Source organism: Electrophorus electricus, chromosome 8, assembly GCF_041902795.1.
Source record: "Electrophorus electricus isolate QZ-2024a chromosome 8, ASM4190279v1, whole genome shotgun sequence".
In the NCBI taxonomy this organism is placed as follows: Eukaryota; Metazoa; Chordata; class Actinopteri; order Gymnotiformes; family Gymnotidae; genus Electrophorus; species Electrophorus electricus.
This window is the reverse complement of record NC_137504.1, coordinates 29,461,750-29,477,895: the sequence shown is the minus strand read 5'-3', so window position 1 is coordinate 29,477,895 and position 16,146 is coordinate 29,461,750. Positions and strand designations below refer to the sequence as shown.

Here is a 16,146-nt window from a genome sequence, read left to right as displayed (position 1 = left end):
AGCTCCTCCTGAACATATAAAATGTAATTCACGTTTTAGATTGGTTTAATATCTATTCTCTTTGATGATCTATTATCAAAATGTTTATCGAAATGAAACGTTTTTAGAAGCAAATAGATTCAAATGTATTTTCAACTTATGTAATTATTTGAGTATTTTTACTCAACCTTCAGTTGGCCTGTTTTAAATATAACCATGTTGGCATGAGGGAAAACGTAAAGATTAGACTTACATCTTGCTCCTGTTATACAACAGGAACGAAACATTTTATAAATCATTATCTGAAACAGAGCTCGAAGGCGTAGCCTACAGGATCCGTTGATATTAAAATCTTACCAAAAGTATTATTAACCATGTCGTTTTAAGTATTTTTTAGCAGCAACTGTACCACCTTGAATTAACTGCTAAATATATTGCACGTCAAATTGATTATAGTCGATGGCGTCACGTGACTGAAGCCCGGTCGCTGAAGAGGTTCGGTAGTGGAAGGAGTTTACCCGGCATTTGGTGGCACATTGAAGTGTTGTTGTCTGTCGTGCTATGGGACGTAGCGTAGACAGCACGCTAGAAATGAAACTAGTATTTAAATGCAAACTTGATCGGTTTCCTGGCACCGAAAAGTTAATTATTCACAATAAGATTCGTTTACTCTGACGCTCAACGGTGAAAAACGATCTGCCACTTTCTTTCGTCTCCCAACCTGGAGTAGTCCTACTTTTTTTGTTGGAGCGGTAAACAAAGACTTCTCGTGTTTTTTTAACTGATCGAAGTGGACTTCTTACACGATTAGCAGTTTGCTTGGAGTCACAACCCGCTGTAGGCTGTCCTGACGGGAAACGTTACAATTGTGAAATGCTTAACGCGCCTCACAGCAAACTGCTTTTGTTTCAGAACTGTGTGGGCTTTATCTCTTTTAAAAAAAAAAATCCCGTGTTGTGATTGCGCAGCTTCGCATTTTGCGTGAAATAACTGCGGTCGTGGACATTTGTTTTACGCATTGCTGGAACACCGACTTACGGAATCGCACTTTGGGCTGCATAGACTAGTGGAAACATCCCTCGGGGAACTGGAGTCATATTCAGGCTGCATCGACGCTATTAAAACAAACAAACAAACAAAAGCTAAACAAAAAAACCCAAAGCCTTTTCTTTCATTTGCTCATGGGAGAATGTTTAATTTGGTTAACGGCTTTATGTGAATGATTTGGCCGACATGAAATAAATTTGTGAGTCAGTCTGGTAATTACGATAGCTTCGGAGACCCGAGTCGCCTGTCTCGGGGCTACGAGAGTACGCGGGGTAACTGCAGATCAAGGCACTTCTGTTACTGTGTTGCGGTATCAAATCTGTTACTATATTATCGCATTACTCTGCGCTTGGTAGCTTCCGTGTCTCATTTGTTCGAGGAACCACGCACATTCCGTGACGGGTGGGATATCCGTGTGAAGAAGGCACATGGTTCAGAGACGCGTGGGAATCGAGAGGTCCTTGAGCCGGATACCTGTAACTTTCAGGGCTCTCTCATTCGAGAAGGGCTGTACCGCCGTCGTGGACTGACTCTCGCTGCCTTTCCGTCTTCGTCGACTCTCCTTTCAGCAGGTTTGGCATCCTGTAATGGACCTGAAAGCTTTCGGCGAAGTTCCCCCACACCATAATATTCAAATGGATTCTTTCCTGGAATCCACCGCCCAACAGTAGACTCGGAACCAGTTTGGCCGTCGGATATTTCGGAACTGAGCAAAATTCATTTTTATTGCCAACAGGATTTATTAGGGAACTACGATGTCATATGTACGGGCTTGTTTGGGAACTCTGCTGCTGTATGTGTTTGTTTTAGATGGTAAGTACTCCGTTTACTCCATTTTTGTCTTTTATATTATTGTTTGTTTATTTTATTGTACTTTCCCCACACTTGTGCCGTTTTATTTTGTACAAAGTACGGTAAGATGCTGCCTGTTGAGGAATTTTCACCGCAGCAGTGCTTGCGGTTTGGTAATTCCACACAGTTCCAGCGAGGGGGTGTCATGGCAATTGGACACTTGAAAATGAAACCTTTAATGCTCACTTCAGTAACGTGTATTTAAAAACCAAGGACGTGTGACCGGTTGTAGTGCTTAAACCGTCCATTTTCCTGCGGTGGAGACAGCATGGACACTAAAGATTCAGGCACAGCAATTCCCCACAAGGTGGGAGCATGAATGTGTGAAGACTATTGCGTAGCCTCAAAGCGTCAGAAGGATACTAGGATTTGCTATGGCTTATATACGTTTTAATGTTGGTTTCCACGATGCTAAATGACGTACATATTTTACTGACCTATGATTCTTAACCAAGATTATTATAACAATGTCAGCTCCTGCAAGCAAATTTTTATTTATTTATTTATTTTTTTAATGCCCATGTCTTATGTGGAATCAAACTTGAACGGTTTGTTATTAAAAAAAGATACAAGTCAAATCTAAGAAACTGATCAAATGGTAAACCAAAAGCTCATTCTGTTAGTGCAGAGGTCCTTGCAACAGTCCCCAGTCTTTGGGTGAAAGGCAACTTTTCTCTCACTTGTCCAGGCCTCTTCCTTTTGGACACATGCTTGTAACTGCAGGCGTGTGACAGATAGCACCCTAGACTGAGAGCCAGTCTCCCTCAGAGTGTGCTGGCTTTACTGCAAAGCGCTTCTCTTATTTGTATGCGTGTGTTTGATTCAAGAGACATGTCTTTCATCTTGATCGTGGTTATTCATGCAGCTTTGCCCTCTTTGATTAAGGCCCCTCCAAGTTGACATCTCATTTACATGACAGTTCAACGCCGTGATAACACTAGGACCTGCCCGCTCTTGGGCATATTGTTTAACACAAAGGATGTTGGCATAGATGTCTGCATTTAACTGATAGAGGCATTCATCTGGTGCAATGAATTTTGCATAATTTCTTATGCAGAACTGTGCTTGGAGCATATTCTTCTGATTTAACCTAGCGCCTCACTGCTTCCGTCTCAAAATGCTTATGGCAATGTTACAATTTATGAAATATGTCGGGCCTCTCGAGTGGTGCGCTATGCCCGACAGATCAGCATACTGAAAAGACCCCGTCATGTAACGACTCAATCAAAGCACTAAGCCATAAAACATGCACTGTCTTGCTGTACTGTCAATCAATGGGACAGGAGATGAAGTGGCTTTGAAGTCTTCTCTTGAAGTCTCCTTCAGTCACATGCTTTCCTGACGTTTTCTCCTGAAATCACAGAAGAACAAAAGAGATTATTATTATCATTATTAGGAAGAACAGCATAACCTTGCCTAAGAGACATTGTTGTGGGACTGTTATGTATCTGACTACAGCTTAAGTTGAAGACTCTATAAATATGCCTGAAAAATGATTATGGTTAAAATGATCATGATACTTAGATTGAACAGAACTCAGGAAATCTGCAGTATTTTATAAAAAAAAATAAAAATATTTGTGGTGTTAGTAAAAGTATGCATAGTAGAACGCATCTAATCAAATGTTTTCAATATCAGCATTTTTTATTTGTATTCTCAGGGCCATTTTTTAGCCTTTTTAAAGTTTCCTGCATTAGAAATCACAGTAAAGGTTGCTTAAGCACCGTTGTGTGCGCCATGGTTGCATTTTTACAGTGATACTTTGTCCTGGTTTAAATTAAGGTTGCGATTGATGCGAGTTGCTTAGATTGCAAAGAAGCCTCCCTATAGAGCTTTCCTTGCATACTGTGAAACATGCACTAATATAAAAGGCTGTATTTTTCATTTATCAGTGTGCATTAATGAGAAGTGCCAAGACACAACTGTAAATTCTACAGCACTCATTTTTGACTTACTGCGGCTCACCCGAAGAACTGACAGAATTCGAATACTAGAGAAGCTGCCATGTCACATGTCAGAATGAACAATTCTCCCTTAACTAGCGCAAGCAGTCACAATCTGGCCTGACTGGCTCATCCCTCGTTTATGTCACATGTCGGGTGCTGTCCTGATTTGGCATGCGTGCTTTGGCAAAGACAGCTCTCCTCCACGCAGTAGCTTTCCCCATCTGTAATCTAAGCAGCCGTTATGCACGCTTGATGGTAATGGAAAGAGACGGAAAACTGGGCAAGTCCATCTCCCTCACGTTTCATTAATTGCAGCCTCCTCGAGTGACAGACAGGCGTCAGCCTGGAAAGATCAAGGCGCATGCAAACTTAAAGACGTCAGCAAACCAGCAGTGGCTTCTACTCTCCGAGGACGCCTTGCTGGTTAATCCGCATGCAGGCGCACCTGCCGCTCGGGCCCTCCACGCTACCTACATCTCTGCGATCCTGGCTTGTCTGGAGGGGCACTGTTTTGTAGCGTTGTTCCATTTTATTTAATGGTGGCTGGGCCGGGCATGTGTAGCTGATGTTTAGTAGCAGCAGGGCGCCGCCAACAAGATCACGGGAAGCCCTCCGGCCCAGCCTCCTCCGACAGACCACAGGGAGCACTACTAGCTGAATGGCAACGTGGCTGTGGCATTTTATTTTGGTCAGTGGACAGCTCTGGTGTTTGGCCCCCCCTTTAAATTGACTCTTTATTCTGATTTATAAAAGAAAGGGGCCGGGTGGGGGGGGGGGGGGGGGGGGGGGGGTGTCTACCTTAATTGTGTTTGTGGTGTTTTTCCAGATTCCACTGAAATGTGGTGAAAGGTGTATTGTTTTTTCTCAGAGCCCTCTGTTAACCTCTGTTGTGATTCAAGGCATTAAACAATACAGCAACTATAAACTTTAAGTTGTTTTCCTTTTTTTGTGACACAACATTGATCACTCGGGGGCTCTGAATAAAATGGCTGCAGACATCCCGTAATGGACAGAATGACCAAAACCAAACGCTTTGCAGTGCTTGCATCTGTGAGGTGGAATGAACGCAGCTAAGGTGCTGCATTCTGAGGATGGCAGTCAAGGTACTGCGTTCTGAGGACTACTGTCAAATTCTGGACAAATGCCATCAGAGGATCAGAGCAGCAGCCTTCATAGTGCCTTATTTAGTCTTGTCTCGTCTGTTCCTCCCCCCCCCCCCAAATCCTTGACCAACATTGGCAGAATTAACTTATGGAAAAATTCTCATTATAAAATATATCAGTGCTGGCAGAAGTCTTAATAAGCAGAATAAGGTCTCTCTCTTTTTTTCTGTTCCTTGGTACTGAATGAATAGATACAGTCTTGCATACAATGTTCGCTTGGGGCATTTTCATTTGTTTCTTCAACTACAGTAGCAGCAGCTCCAAGCTGTATAGGCCAGGCTCAGGGATCAGAGTGATGGGGGTAGCAAACGTTAACTGGTGCACCACATGCACTGCCCTTGATTTGCAGTGAAGGGCATCTTTATGGAGCGCTGGTTCCCTCAGACGTTGCGTCCCCAGAGAGACCCGACCCCCTTGCTCCCCACCACAAGTTGGAGGGCTTAATGGCCTTTACTTTTGAAAGCGCCCACATAAGCGGTTTACACAAATTGTGCTCTGCTTCCAATCACAACTGCTCGGGTTCCTGAATACGCGCCAGAGCAAGCGCACGCGATAAAGCGTTTCTTCCTGCCGGCGAAACACGGGGCCTAATGGCATTAGATGGGAGTACTCTCCCTTCACTTAAAACGTCCTCCCTTTTGAGTTTTAATTTGACCTCATGTCATGCGAGATAAATGGGCTCTCTGCAGGCTACTTGTCTGACCCATCTGTCTACCTATCAGGTCTGGGAGAGGAGCCGCGAACGGCCGTTCCCCCTCATGCTGCTTTGTTTTTGGAATCCTCCGCATGCTCCGGACTCTCAGCTGCCTTCCGGCCGAAGCACTCTGATAACTCCTTGATAATATCGGCCAGGACTTGTCGAGGGGCAACTTCCCAGCCACAACAGGGATCATGGACATCTAGATCATTGTTTTATGCATTTCTGCCCTGCTTCAGAACCTCTGGCTGTACATTGCTTCACGTTGCCATGCTAAAACAGCTGATTAGGAAGGCTCTTTAACCTCCGTTTCCTTGCTCTGGTTTCTGATGTAGCATGTGGAGCCCCTCACCTCGCTCCTCCCCACATTTGCACGGGGTTAATGTCTTGAAAAAGAAAGATGCTTAATAATATGAAATACTTTCTCTTGCTGCAGGGAATTATTGAAAGCAGATGAGAGATTGTGTGAGAGAGAGAGAGAGGGAGATTTTTGTTAGGCTGCAAAATCTCTGCAAGGCTAGTAATTAAGGAGACGAAGAGCATTTGCCCAAATGAGAACGCAAATAGCTCGGAAGTGTGCCCCTACTTTTTTGGATTTGAACTATCATTATCTGCCTTCAAAGGTATGGATGACTTTCAGTCTCTGCCGCACAAATGACAGTGCTGTCGGAGGATTTCTAGTGAGTGCAAGGTACCGTTTCTACATGCCACGAGATCAACCAAATGATCAGACTTGGATCAGGAGCCATGTATGAGCTTGCATGATCCACATCCACATTTCACCTCTTTGAGAACATTCTGTTATCATTCTGATGATGTAATGGCCAGACGTTTCTCCTCCCTCTCCTGTCGTCCCTCCTATTTTCTCATCTCGCACGACAAATTCACCACAGGAAGTTGCATGAGCTGCTAGTGCCGCTACCCTGCAGTCTGACTAATCGTTCACCTCATGCTTTGGGTTGAGGTTGTTTTTTTTTTTTGGTCTTAATTTGTCATGATTTCCTCGTCTCTACTGCACTGCAGTGGATCAAATACCGCCCACCACCCATTGCCCCCACCTTGGCATGTGCAGTTCATCACTCGAGTGCGGTTTCTCATTAACATGGCGGAACAGTAGAGCTTGCAGTCCGGCTATTCAAATCAGCCGTGTTGGCTCTCTGGGAGCCGCTGGGGGGTGTGGAATTGGGCTTCCTCAAGCCCACTCCATCATCCTTAGGATCAGATGCTCACCTGTGAAATGGGGGCGAATGGTGGCCACCAGGAAAGAGAGGGTCAGGGTGGCCTTGGAGGTCAGCATGACTTCCTCAGCCTGCTGGGCTCCCGAGCTGTGTGATCCGCTACTCTCGTCCCCAGCTCACACCAGCCACTCATGAATGGCTGTATCACTGGCCATGCAACACCACCGTCAAGGGGGGATGACCTTGTGCAACTTGGAGGGAAAAGATTATTGCCTAAGTATCCTGGGTTTAGGGTTGTAGAGGTGATGCACCGGATGACAGACGAAAGGATAGTAGCGTCACATTTAGAGTCAGAAAAACTGCATAACTGGTTTATTAGGCTTATTGTCTAGCGGTTTACAGGAGTTTTTAAGTCCCTATTAAACTGTGTTCCAGTTGATTAGCTTCACATAGTGTGAAGCCTCACTTTATACAAGCTCCCATAACAACATGAAAGGAAATTGACTTTTTTTATTCTCCCTCCCCTCAGTAGTATAGAACATTGCGGTATTGTCAGCATAACTTGGTTTTCATATCAGCCCCTCCCCTGCCTCCTTTCTATTTTCCTGTCTGGAATGCTTCATTAAAATGCTAATGGTGCTAGTATTAAATAAAAGCTACTGTGCACCAGCGTAATGCACCATCATGCTAACAGTTCTCTGATAGCCTTTTGTCAATGTAGCATTTATGGGTGAGGTACACGTATTAAGGCTGTACGTTCAGGGGCTGCCCAGGCCAAAGTGAGGTGAGGTGTGCAAATGGAATAGCTGCCTGGCAGGTGGAGCATGATCTTATCTGTCTTGGCAGTGGAGCTTGGATCTCATGGACTGGTGCACTTTGGCCCAAGCGCAACGGAAGGAGTGGCACCACATGCCCGAATGGCAGTGAACCTAGAGCGTGACCTTGCTCTGAGACGTTTGAGAATGCAAGGGTTCCACTCATCAAACCCTTCAACTCTTTGCGATGGCTACAGTTATCTTGCGTTCCATGTCCCTCATGGAACAGTTGCACAGTACGGCCTGTTTTGAAAGTCCGAGATGAAGCACCGGGATTCTCCCTTGGGGCTTATTAATGCCTGAGGAATTACCATGGAATCAATAGTGTTCAAGTAAGCCCCAACAAACATGTAGCACCAGGCCATGCATCTTCGCTGGATTGCAGCTTTCTATCTCAGTGCCACGCGTCAGTCTTTGAGTCATCTGAGTCAGTTTAGAGTCCAGGCTGATGCCTGCTATTTTGGTCTTCGTTTGGAGGGAAATGACTTCCTCAGTGTGTGCAGTGGATACTCTACCTGGGGAGACTGCTGCAACTCTGAACACGTCTCGCCTCTTAGTAACAGGCCAGACTCAGTAGCAACCTAGCTGGTGTGGGCACCCCGCTTGTCGATGTACAATGTGTTCTCCCTTTATGAGCTCTCCAGGTGCCTTGCATTTGGAAGCCAAGGCTCTGGATGGGCAATTTATCTGTTTATCCCATTCGTGTTTGCCGAGCCGTGGAGTGACAAACTTGGACATGTGCTTCTCGGAGCCGTCCGACGCACGGCAGAAATAGCTGGCGACAGCGGCAGGCCTGTGAAGCTCTAGAGATCTGTCGCCAGAGAGCAGTGCCCACGAAGGCTGCTCTGATGCATTGCCATTTGCTGACTGGCAAGCGTGACGGGATGAAAATAACAAAAAAAAATACCCCGCATAGGGTGAGCTCCCGCAGTTCAGTCTGCAAGCTAGTTGCAGAAACTTCACCAAGAGATGGAGGTTGGAGCTCACAACGGGTGCATGCGATTCCGAGTACGAATACCGTATGGCGATCATAGTTGGGGTGATTGTCGTCGCCAGCTCCCTGGGAGATGGGGAGGTGGAGCTCTGTGTTGCTGTGAGCCGTTTTTATCAGCAAGTAAAGAGATGGCAGTGGTGCTCTCTTGACGGTACGAATGGATTAACCCGAGACGAGTGTGTCGCTAGGCTGAAGGATGAGGAGTCCAAATGCCTGAAATAAGCACCGGCACCCCTGGGAAATCAAACCCACGGAGCCGGCGCAGGGCCGCCACATGCCTACCACGTAGAACCACAGTAAATCACACATCATAGTTTTTAGCAGGAAATATTTACACCCGGCCTGCCACCCAAAATCACGCTCACTTTCTCCCCATGTGGGCATACATATGCTTGTTCTGCTCTCTCCCTTTCTCACACGCATGCACTTATAGTTTTACTGGTTTGTCTATTGCTTTTTCCTTTTTTTCCCTGAAGTAGGTACAACTGTGCTACTCCTAAACCTAACCCTGACTGTAACGTCAGTAATCAAAAGGCTTTCTTTTTAGTTTTTCAAGTGAAAAAGTAACATATTGTGTAGAAAACCATTTTTCCTCCTCATTGAAAAGCCATCTGAAAAGTCAAAGCTTCATTAAAAATGTTCGTTTTCTCATAACTGTGAGCTCATTTAATTCGTACAGTGTAAACATGCGTGTTTGTGTGTAAATGCTCTCTCATGCAAAAATACAATTTTACTGACCCACATGCATACAAAATTAATGCAATGCAGTAGTAGTGTTTGGGGTGGAGGGGGGATATTTATAATCTGGCGAGTAGGAGCCAGTGGTTTTCAGACAAACAAACACTTCAAACAAGACTCCCCTGTGGGTGAAATAGGGGTGGAGGTGGCATTCATACTGTGTATGTGGCCTCTGAACTCTTGGGTCTCCAAAGAGGAGGTATCTTGATGGAGATTCGCGCATTATTCGCGCATCCTCCGAAATGGTAATTATGACTCTCCGAGACTGAACCCTTTTGGAAATGGTGTCCAAAGCCAGCTTCAGTGGATGTATTTGTTTACGTGTGTATGGGCTAGGGGGCTGTATCCATGGCCTAAAAGCAGTTGCGTCTTATTGGGTGTAAGGGGAACGGTGCCCCACCCATCGCCAGACACCTTTTCACTCAACCTGTGCAGTCACAAAATTTCAAGCATATTCAGTCTTCACATTCCCCCCATTGAGCCCTCTATATCTCGTGTCCTGCATTCAGGACTCCGGAGCCTCCGTGAGCTTTGACGGGTGACCTGTGTGGGAGGCCCATGGAATGATATGGCATGGCGTGGACAGGAGTGATGGCTCCAGTCAATTTCCTGCCAACAAGCCCCTTAGAAAAAAGCATGCCTCGCCCAGATGCACCTAATGATGTGGAAAACATGGCCGAATTGATTGGGTTAAGGCTGACAGTTTCTGCTGGAGCGTTTTAACTCGCTGCGGCAAAGAAAGCCCTTGTGCTCGAAGCGAGCGGATGGTTCGTTTTGCTGCAATGATGAGGTAGTTTCCACTGAAATGGTCGTTAAAAGCAAACAAGGCAACAGTGTGCTGGTGATCTGCAAGCTCCGATCCAAACTGATCAGCAAAGACATTATGCACTAATTAGGTTTTATTTTACTGTAATGTCCGTAATAAAAGTTAAGACCGTGTATTTGAAATGTTATTTTTTTTCTTTTCTTATGTGCTTCGGTAATAGCTCTGTGTGTGTGTGTGTAAGGAAGTTCTAGAACCCAGACTCTTTTGTATGCATTTTCTGCTGTGTATAGATGAGGTCTAACATCATGACTACTGACATTTGGCTCCTAGAAAGCACAAACACATTCACACACAGCCCCCAACCCCAACTATTGCTTTCCACCTCCACATGTGCCTCAGCTCGACAACAATAGCAAGCCCTTCATTTTATTTTATTTTCACAGACATGCCTGATATTGCTATGACGGAGCCCAACGTTTCCGCCTTTCGCGTGCTGCCATGCTCCCCGAGCCTCTTCTTCTCCAGCCCGTTTGTGTGCGAGTTGTCATTTCCCGCGGCAAACTGTATATTCAGCAGCAGAGCACAACGCTATCACAACTTGATCAGAGATGATGTGCAGTGAGATGCGTTTATCATCCTGCACCTGGCTTGGCCCGTGATGTAATTTGTTAAGTGGTAATTGCTGCACCTGGGGAGCATTCCCCCTTATTAACCTTGTCTTTCACAGGTGTTGCATCGGTTTAGTGTGCAAACCCCAACACGGCACCATCAGGCCTCCACTGTCCTCCTTATCCAGAACCCAATGCGCGAGCGCAGCACCAAATATAAGAACTTGTTTTACTCCGCGCTCCTCTTTAGACAGTGCAGTTATTTTTACTAAAGGTGCTTATGAAGAAAATTCCTCAACCGATTGCCAGTAACCAAACATACCGCTCTAGAAGGTTTTGGGCACATGGGCGCAAGGTGCAGTCAGCCCCCGGCGTTAGCCGAGCGACCCACGGTTCAGCCGTTCGGGCCTGATGGGGCGTGGAAAAGCAGAGACACCCGTTTGCACTTCTGCCATGTTCCTTGGCACACTTGCGAAAGGAGTGGGCCAATGAGCTTGCTGTAGTTTTGCTGTCTCTATCAGCCATGTCCGGTGCAGTGGAGGTGGCTAGCAGACCCGGCCAGTCCATCTGTGTGGCTGGGGAATCTGCAAGTGTATTTTTATTTTTTTTTAAAAGGAAGGGGAAAAACCAATATCCTGGCTCGATTTGCTAGTAATTGCCTTCAAATTGGCATTATCTTCAGTTTGAATGAATCTCTGAGATGGCGAGGCTTGCCACTGAAATGCTAATGATGGAGCACCTTTCTGCCAACCCTGACGTTTTGTCATCTTTAAATTGGTTTATTTCTAACTCTTGCACGAGGACTTCACTCACCAGACTGCTGAAAGTGGGGGAGCTCTCTTGGAGCTCGATTACAGAAGTGGTCGAGTTCGCACCTATTAGGAGCTGTTGCCTACGTTTTTGGAGATGCTACGTTTACTGTGAATGGTTGTTTGTCCTTTGGTGCAGGGCACGGATATTGATGTTCATAGAATGGAGTCAGGCCATAGTCCATGCAAAGCACTCCCCTAGTGTGGGTTGCCACCATGTTTTCACAGGGTGAAGTGTAATGGGTCAGGGTGCTGTCCACTCCTACAGCCCTTTACCTGGCCAGCCCTCGCAATTAGTTGAGCAGAAACATGTGGAAGAGCTGACAAAGCACTAAATATCTGTGGGCCTACAGAACTAGAATTGCTCATCCACTGGTCTAAACACTAATTACTTGACCACTGTAACTAAGAGCGTTCAGTCGTACGATATATTTGTAAAATCCCTAATCATTGATGGTACTTTGGGTGGTTTAATTATTTGGGAAAGACCACAGCCTGATCCCAAAGGAGACACCATGCCAGTTTATTTATAGTCATTACTGTATGGGGTTGGGGCAAATCCCTTTTTGACAATGTGTGATCTAAGTGGGAGGTATTAACTTTTGGGGGGGTGTGTATTCCCTGAACACAGGCCACCGTCTTCCTGCTCTCAGTCTATATCCGTCTCCCTGTCTCACTCCCCCTTCTCCTGTGTTTGTGTGTATGTGTGTGAGATCACTCCTCTCTCATCCTCTCTTTATGACTACACAGTGGGAGAAAGGGCTTGTCTCTGACTGTAGGGTGAAGAGTAGCAGTGCTTGTCCTAGATTTACTGGTCTCTCTGTCTGCTTTCCTCTGTCTCTCTCTTGTGCTCTCTGTTTCTGTATTCCCCCCTCCGCCTTTCTGCACCTCCACCTCCTTACATCCTTTCTGCTCCTTTTGTCTCCTCCAGCACTCAGCCTCTTCACTTGCCGCTCCCTTTCTGTGTCTTGCCACGATTTGCGAGCAAGGCAGTGTGACGAGGTCAAGCAGGAGGGCTCCCTCGCTGTGTGTTTTAACGACACACTCCGGTACAGTGCAAGGCGCTTACGTCTTGTGGCGCCTTTTAAAGTTGGCGTGGTGCCTGTTGCTCACTCCTTTTTCTCTCTCACACCCCCACCCCCCTGCTTTTTTGTGGGCCTGCAAAATGTTGCATTGAGATGGGGCCTACATCCGCAATCTCTGGCTGATGCCAAGACAGACATGGGAAAATGTCTATATCGAAGAGCATTGTCTACCATCCATAATGCGTGTGGTACCTTCCACGAGTCCCCCTGCTGGCAGCCGCCGGAACAGCTTGTGGCACTGTGGTGGCATCCCGCCGCACGCCCCCGATTCCCCCACTAGATGAGATCCTGCTGGCACCCTGCTGGCTCTGCGTGTGCCACTAGCCAAGTGATCGTGCATGCCATGATGAGAGTAGTTCTGAGAAAGGGACATCAAACGTTTTCCAGTCGAATGCTGTCTATAAGCTACAAAGATTGACACCTACAAAGTGTGATTCACGGGGGAGGATCCATTTTTGCGACGGATGTTCAAAACCCCAGATTCTTTTTTTTTTTTTCTCTCTTTTTTTTTTTTTTGCCAAGAGTAAAACCCGTCATTCTGAATATTTTGATCATGGTTTGAATACTGTTACAGTTGTCATGGAGAAATTTCAGAAATTTTTCAAAAATGTTGTTTTTTGGTTTTTGGTTTTTTACTCAAAGTGATTCTAAATCATATTTCCAAGGAATGGCAATGATTTTCAGTTCATTGCCATTAAGGAACTCATCAGTACCTAATGGCACCTACTAGCTCAAATTGTCTGATACACAATCCCGATGAAGGTCATGACCTGAGAGGAGGAGCACTGGTGAGAACCACCTGAGTTGCTAAGAACTCCTCCTCTCTCTGTCCATCAGGCTTTGGTTTTGTGATCGAACCTGAACACACAGAATTTTGTCCGCTCAGAGTTCTTGGTTTTAACAGAGACATGCTCATCCTAGGTTTCCATGGTGGCAGCAAAACAAAGCCTGAGGAGAAAGTCTGTGAAGTTTGTCTTTTTCAAGTTGGATCATGGAAAAGTGCCAAGTCAGCTTTGAAATGTTTTCTGATGCAGTGGTTTCCCTGCTCCAGCGCACTAAATTCTCACCATCAGATAATTGCTGTGTCTGTAGTGAGCTTGGGCAGTGGTGATGACGAAAGAAAGCACTCAACAGGGGTATGGAACCCCTGTCTGCCAAGATTTAAAGTTTTACTCCATATGGTGTTACTGTGGTCCTCAAAATTGCAAGGTGAACCTCCTGTATTTGCTTTATGTCCATTTCATGTATTAAATTTACTCTTCATAAAGATCATTATAATTTGAGGTTGAAGTCTGTTTTCTTAACAGTTGTTGTAGTTGGAGAGTAGACAAAACCAAACACCATCTTGTTTGATTAAATGGTTGTCATGGACTAAACTAGGTTGCAGAAACTCTACATACTCATTTGCGTGTACTTTAGCGTGGAAACTCACCCGCGAAAGACACCGGTGCTATGCTGCATGTTGGGCTTGTGCAGTTAATCTATCCAAACGATATGAAGAGCGCTACTCTGATCGTCACTTCCAGCTCGGATATGCTCCGTTTCATTTCCTCTTGGCATGCCATGATCTGAAAGATGCTCACTTGAGTGGAAACTCAGGAGACCATAGCCAGGCGGGCAATATTCAGAGAGCAGCTATAATTACCCAAGGCTACTGCCACCCAGGGGTGAGTGGGAAATGGCCTGCGTGTTAACGAGGCCCCCCCCCCCCCAACCAGACTGAGATGCTGGAGAGAAAATGCTGTAAAACCAACATGTAGGACTCTCTCCGTTCATCTGTGTAGGCGAGACTTCATGCTCTGTTTGAAGTAGGAGAGGTTCTCCGAGGTGTGCCCCCTGCACGACCTTCTCCTAGTCTTCTGCTCCAGCCCAGCCTAATTGGATTGTAAAACAGAGGCCGAAGGAATAAAGCAAGATGGTGCTCGTGAACGGACTTCCACAGAGCCTCTAAACCTCAACGACTGACGAGGCTCGGTACCGGCGATGTGTGAATATAATAAATATCAATGCAGAGAAGATTATCTGGTATCTGGCTCCAGAATGATCCAGGCTGACAATGATCCAGTGTTCTCAGCCCAACAGAAGCAATGCTTAAGAGTTCATAAAAGATAAATGAAACATTCATCCCCAGCTTATATGACTTTAGCAAGGTACATGACTAGTATTTTCAGTTGGTTTGGAACTGAAAGCTTGCTTGCATGGCTGAATAACCATATTCTAATTCTGCAACCATGCACGCTCAAAGAATTCTTTTTTTGATCAAATGTCTGCTACCCACACACTGTTATATGTATGTGTGTGTATGTGGAAAGAGAATGAGGGAGAGAGAGAAAGAGAAGCAACAATCCAAAGCTGTAGATATTCCTTTCCTTATATGCCTGAAACATAGCAGGTGGGATCAGAGAACTATGACTCTTCTGCCACTCAGATCTTTTGATGGAAGTTGGCGTTAGCAGTTGTTAATTTATTCCTGGAGGTCCCCAGAGTCACCAGAAGACAGCAAGTTCTCCTCCGCACCCAGACCCTCCTCTTCCGGGCCAAGAGGGTTGTGAGCGTTGCTGTCTACGTTCGCGTCGCCCGACGGTTCAGCACAGACCGCGACTGACACCTTCTAGCTGCTTTTTCTGACAGCATACTGGAATGAGGGCACCGTGTGCCCTTTCTGAAAACCCTTTGTCGCCCATACGAGCTGTCATTGTCGCCTGAAACTGTCCAGGTAGCGTGAATTGCTCACCCCCCCACCTGGCCTGTCTGAGGCTCTGTCTGAGGCTCTGTCTGAGGCTCTGTCTGAGGCTCTGTCTGAGGCTCTGTCTGAGGCTCTGTCTGAGGCTCTGTCTGAGGCTCTGTCTGAGGCTCTGTCTGAGGCTCTGTCTGAGGCTCTGTCTGAGGCTCTGTCTGAGGCTCTGTCTGAGGCTCTGTCTGAGGCCCTGTCTGAGGCCCTGTCTGAGGCCCTGTCTGAGGCCCTGTCTGCGGCATGGTTTTCAGGGATGAACTGTGAATATGAAGGCAACATCTGTAGTGCCTTCCCATTTCAGTCACTAACGGACTTCGGCGTGCTGTAGAGTGCCGTCGATTGTGCCCCATGGATTTTACAATAACAGTGGACTTCACATTCTAACAGACATAATGTTTCTACATTATATTACACTTGTAAATCTTGTCCCACATGTAATAATACAGCATTGAACTTGCATGTTCTGCTAATGTTTGCACTTGATGTGAAAGAGCTTTAACAATCTTTAATAATCGGTGATCATTTGCTAGGATGTTATATATATTTAACTTCTTAATTAACTTCATAAAGTTCAATGTATGCAACATCCTTCCCGTTTGCCTCATTTTCAAACATGCTTAAAATATGTTGGAGGATCATACTGTGTGAGGGTGTTTGTTTTTAAGCTTGCTTTCCCCCCACACTACAAATTCAAATCAGTCTATTTTCAGTCTCTTTGAAGTTGATACATTTTGG

The 16,146-nt window shown here is 45.8% G+C and overlaps 1 protein-coding gene across 1 annotated transcript in view; it reads left to right on the top strand.

The window, feature by feature from the left end:
* Positions 1-491: 491 nt before the first annotated feature.
* Positions 492-16,146, top strand: part of tmem132e (transmembrane protein 132E) — a 187,259-nt gene continuing 171,604 nt past the window's right edge. Inside the window, exon 1 of the mRNA XM_035527035.2 lies at positions 492-1,839. Within this exon, the coding sequence (XP_035382928.2) occupies positions 1,782-1,839 (58 nt within the window). The 5' untranslated portion in view covers positions 492-1,781. The remainder of the gene's footprint in view (positions 1,840-16,146) is intronic.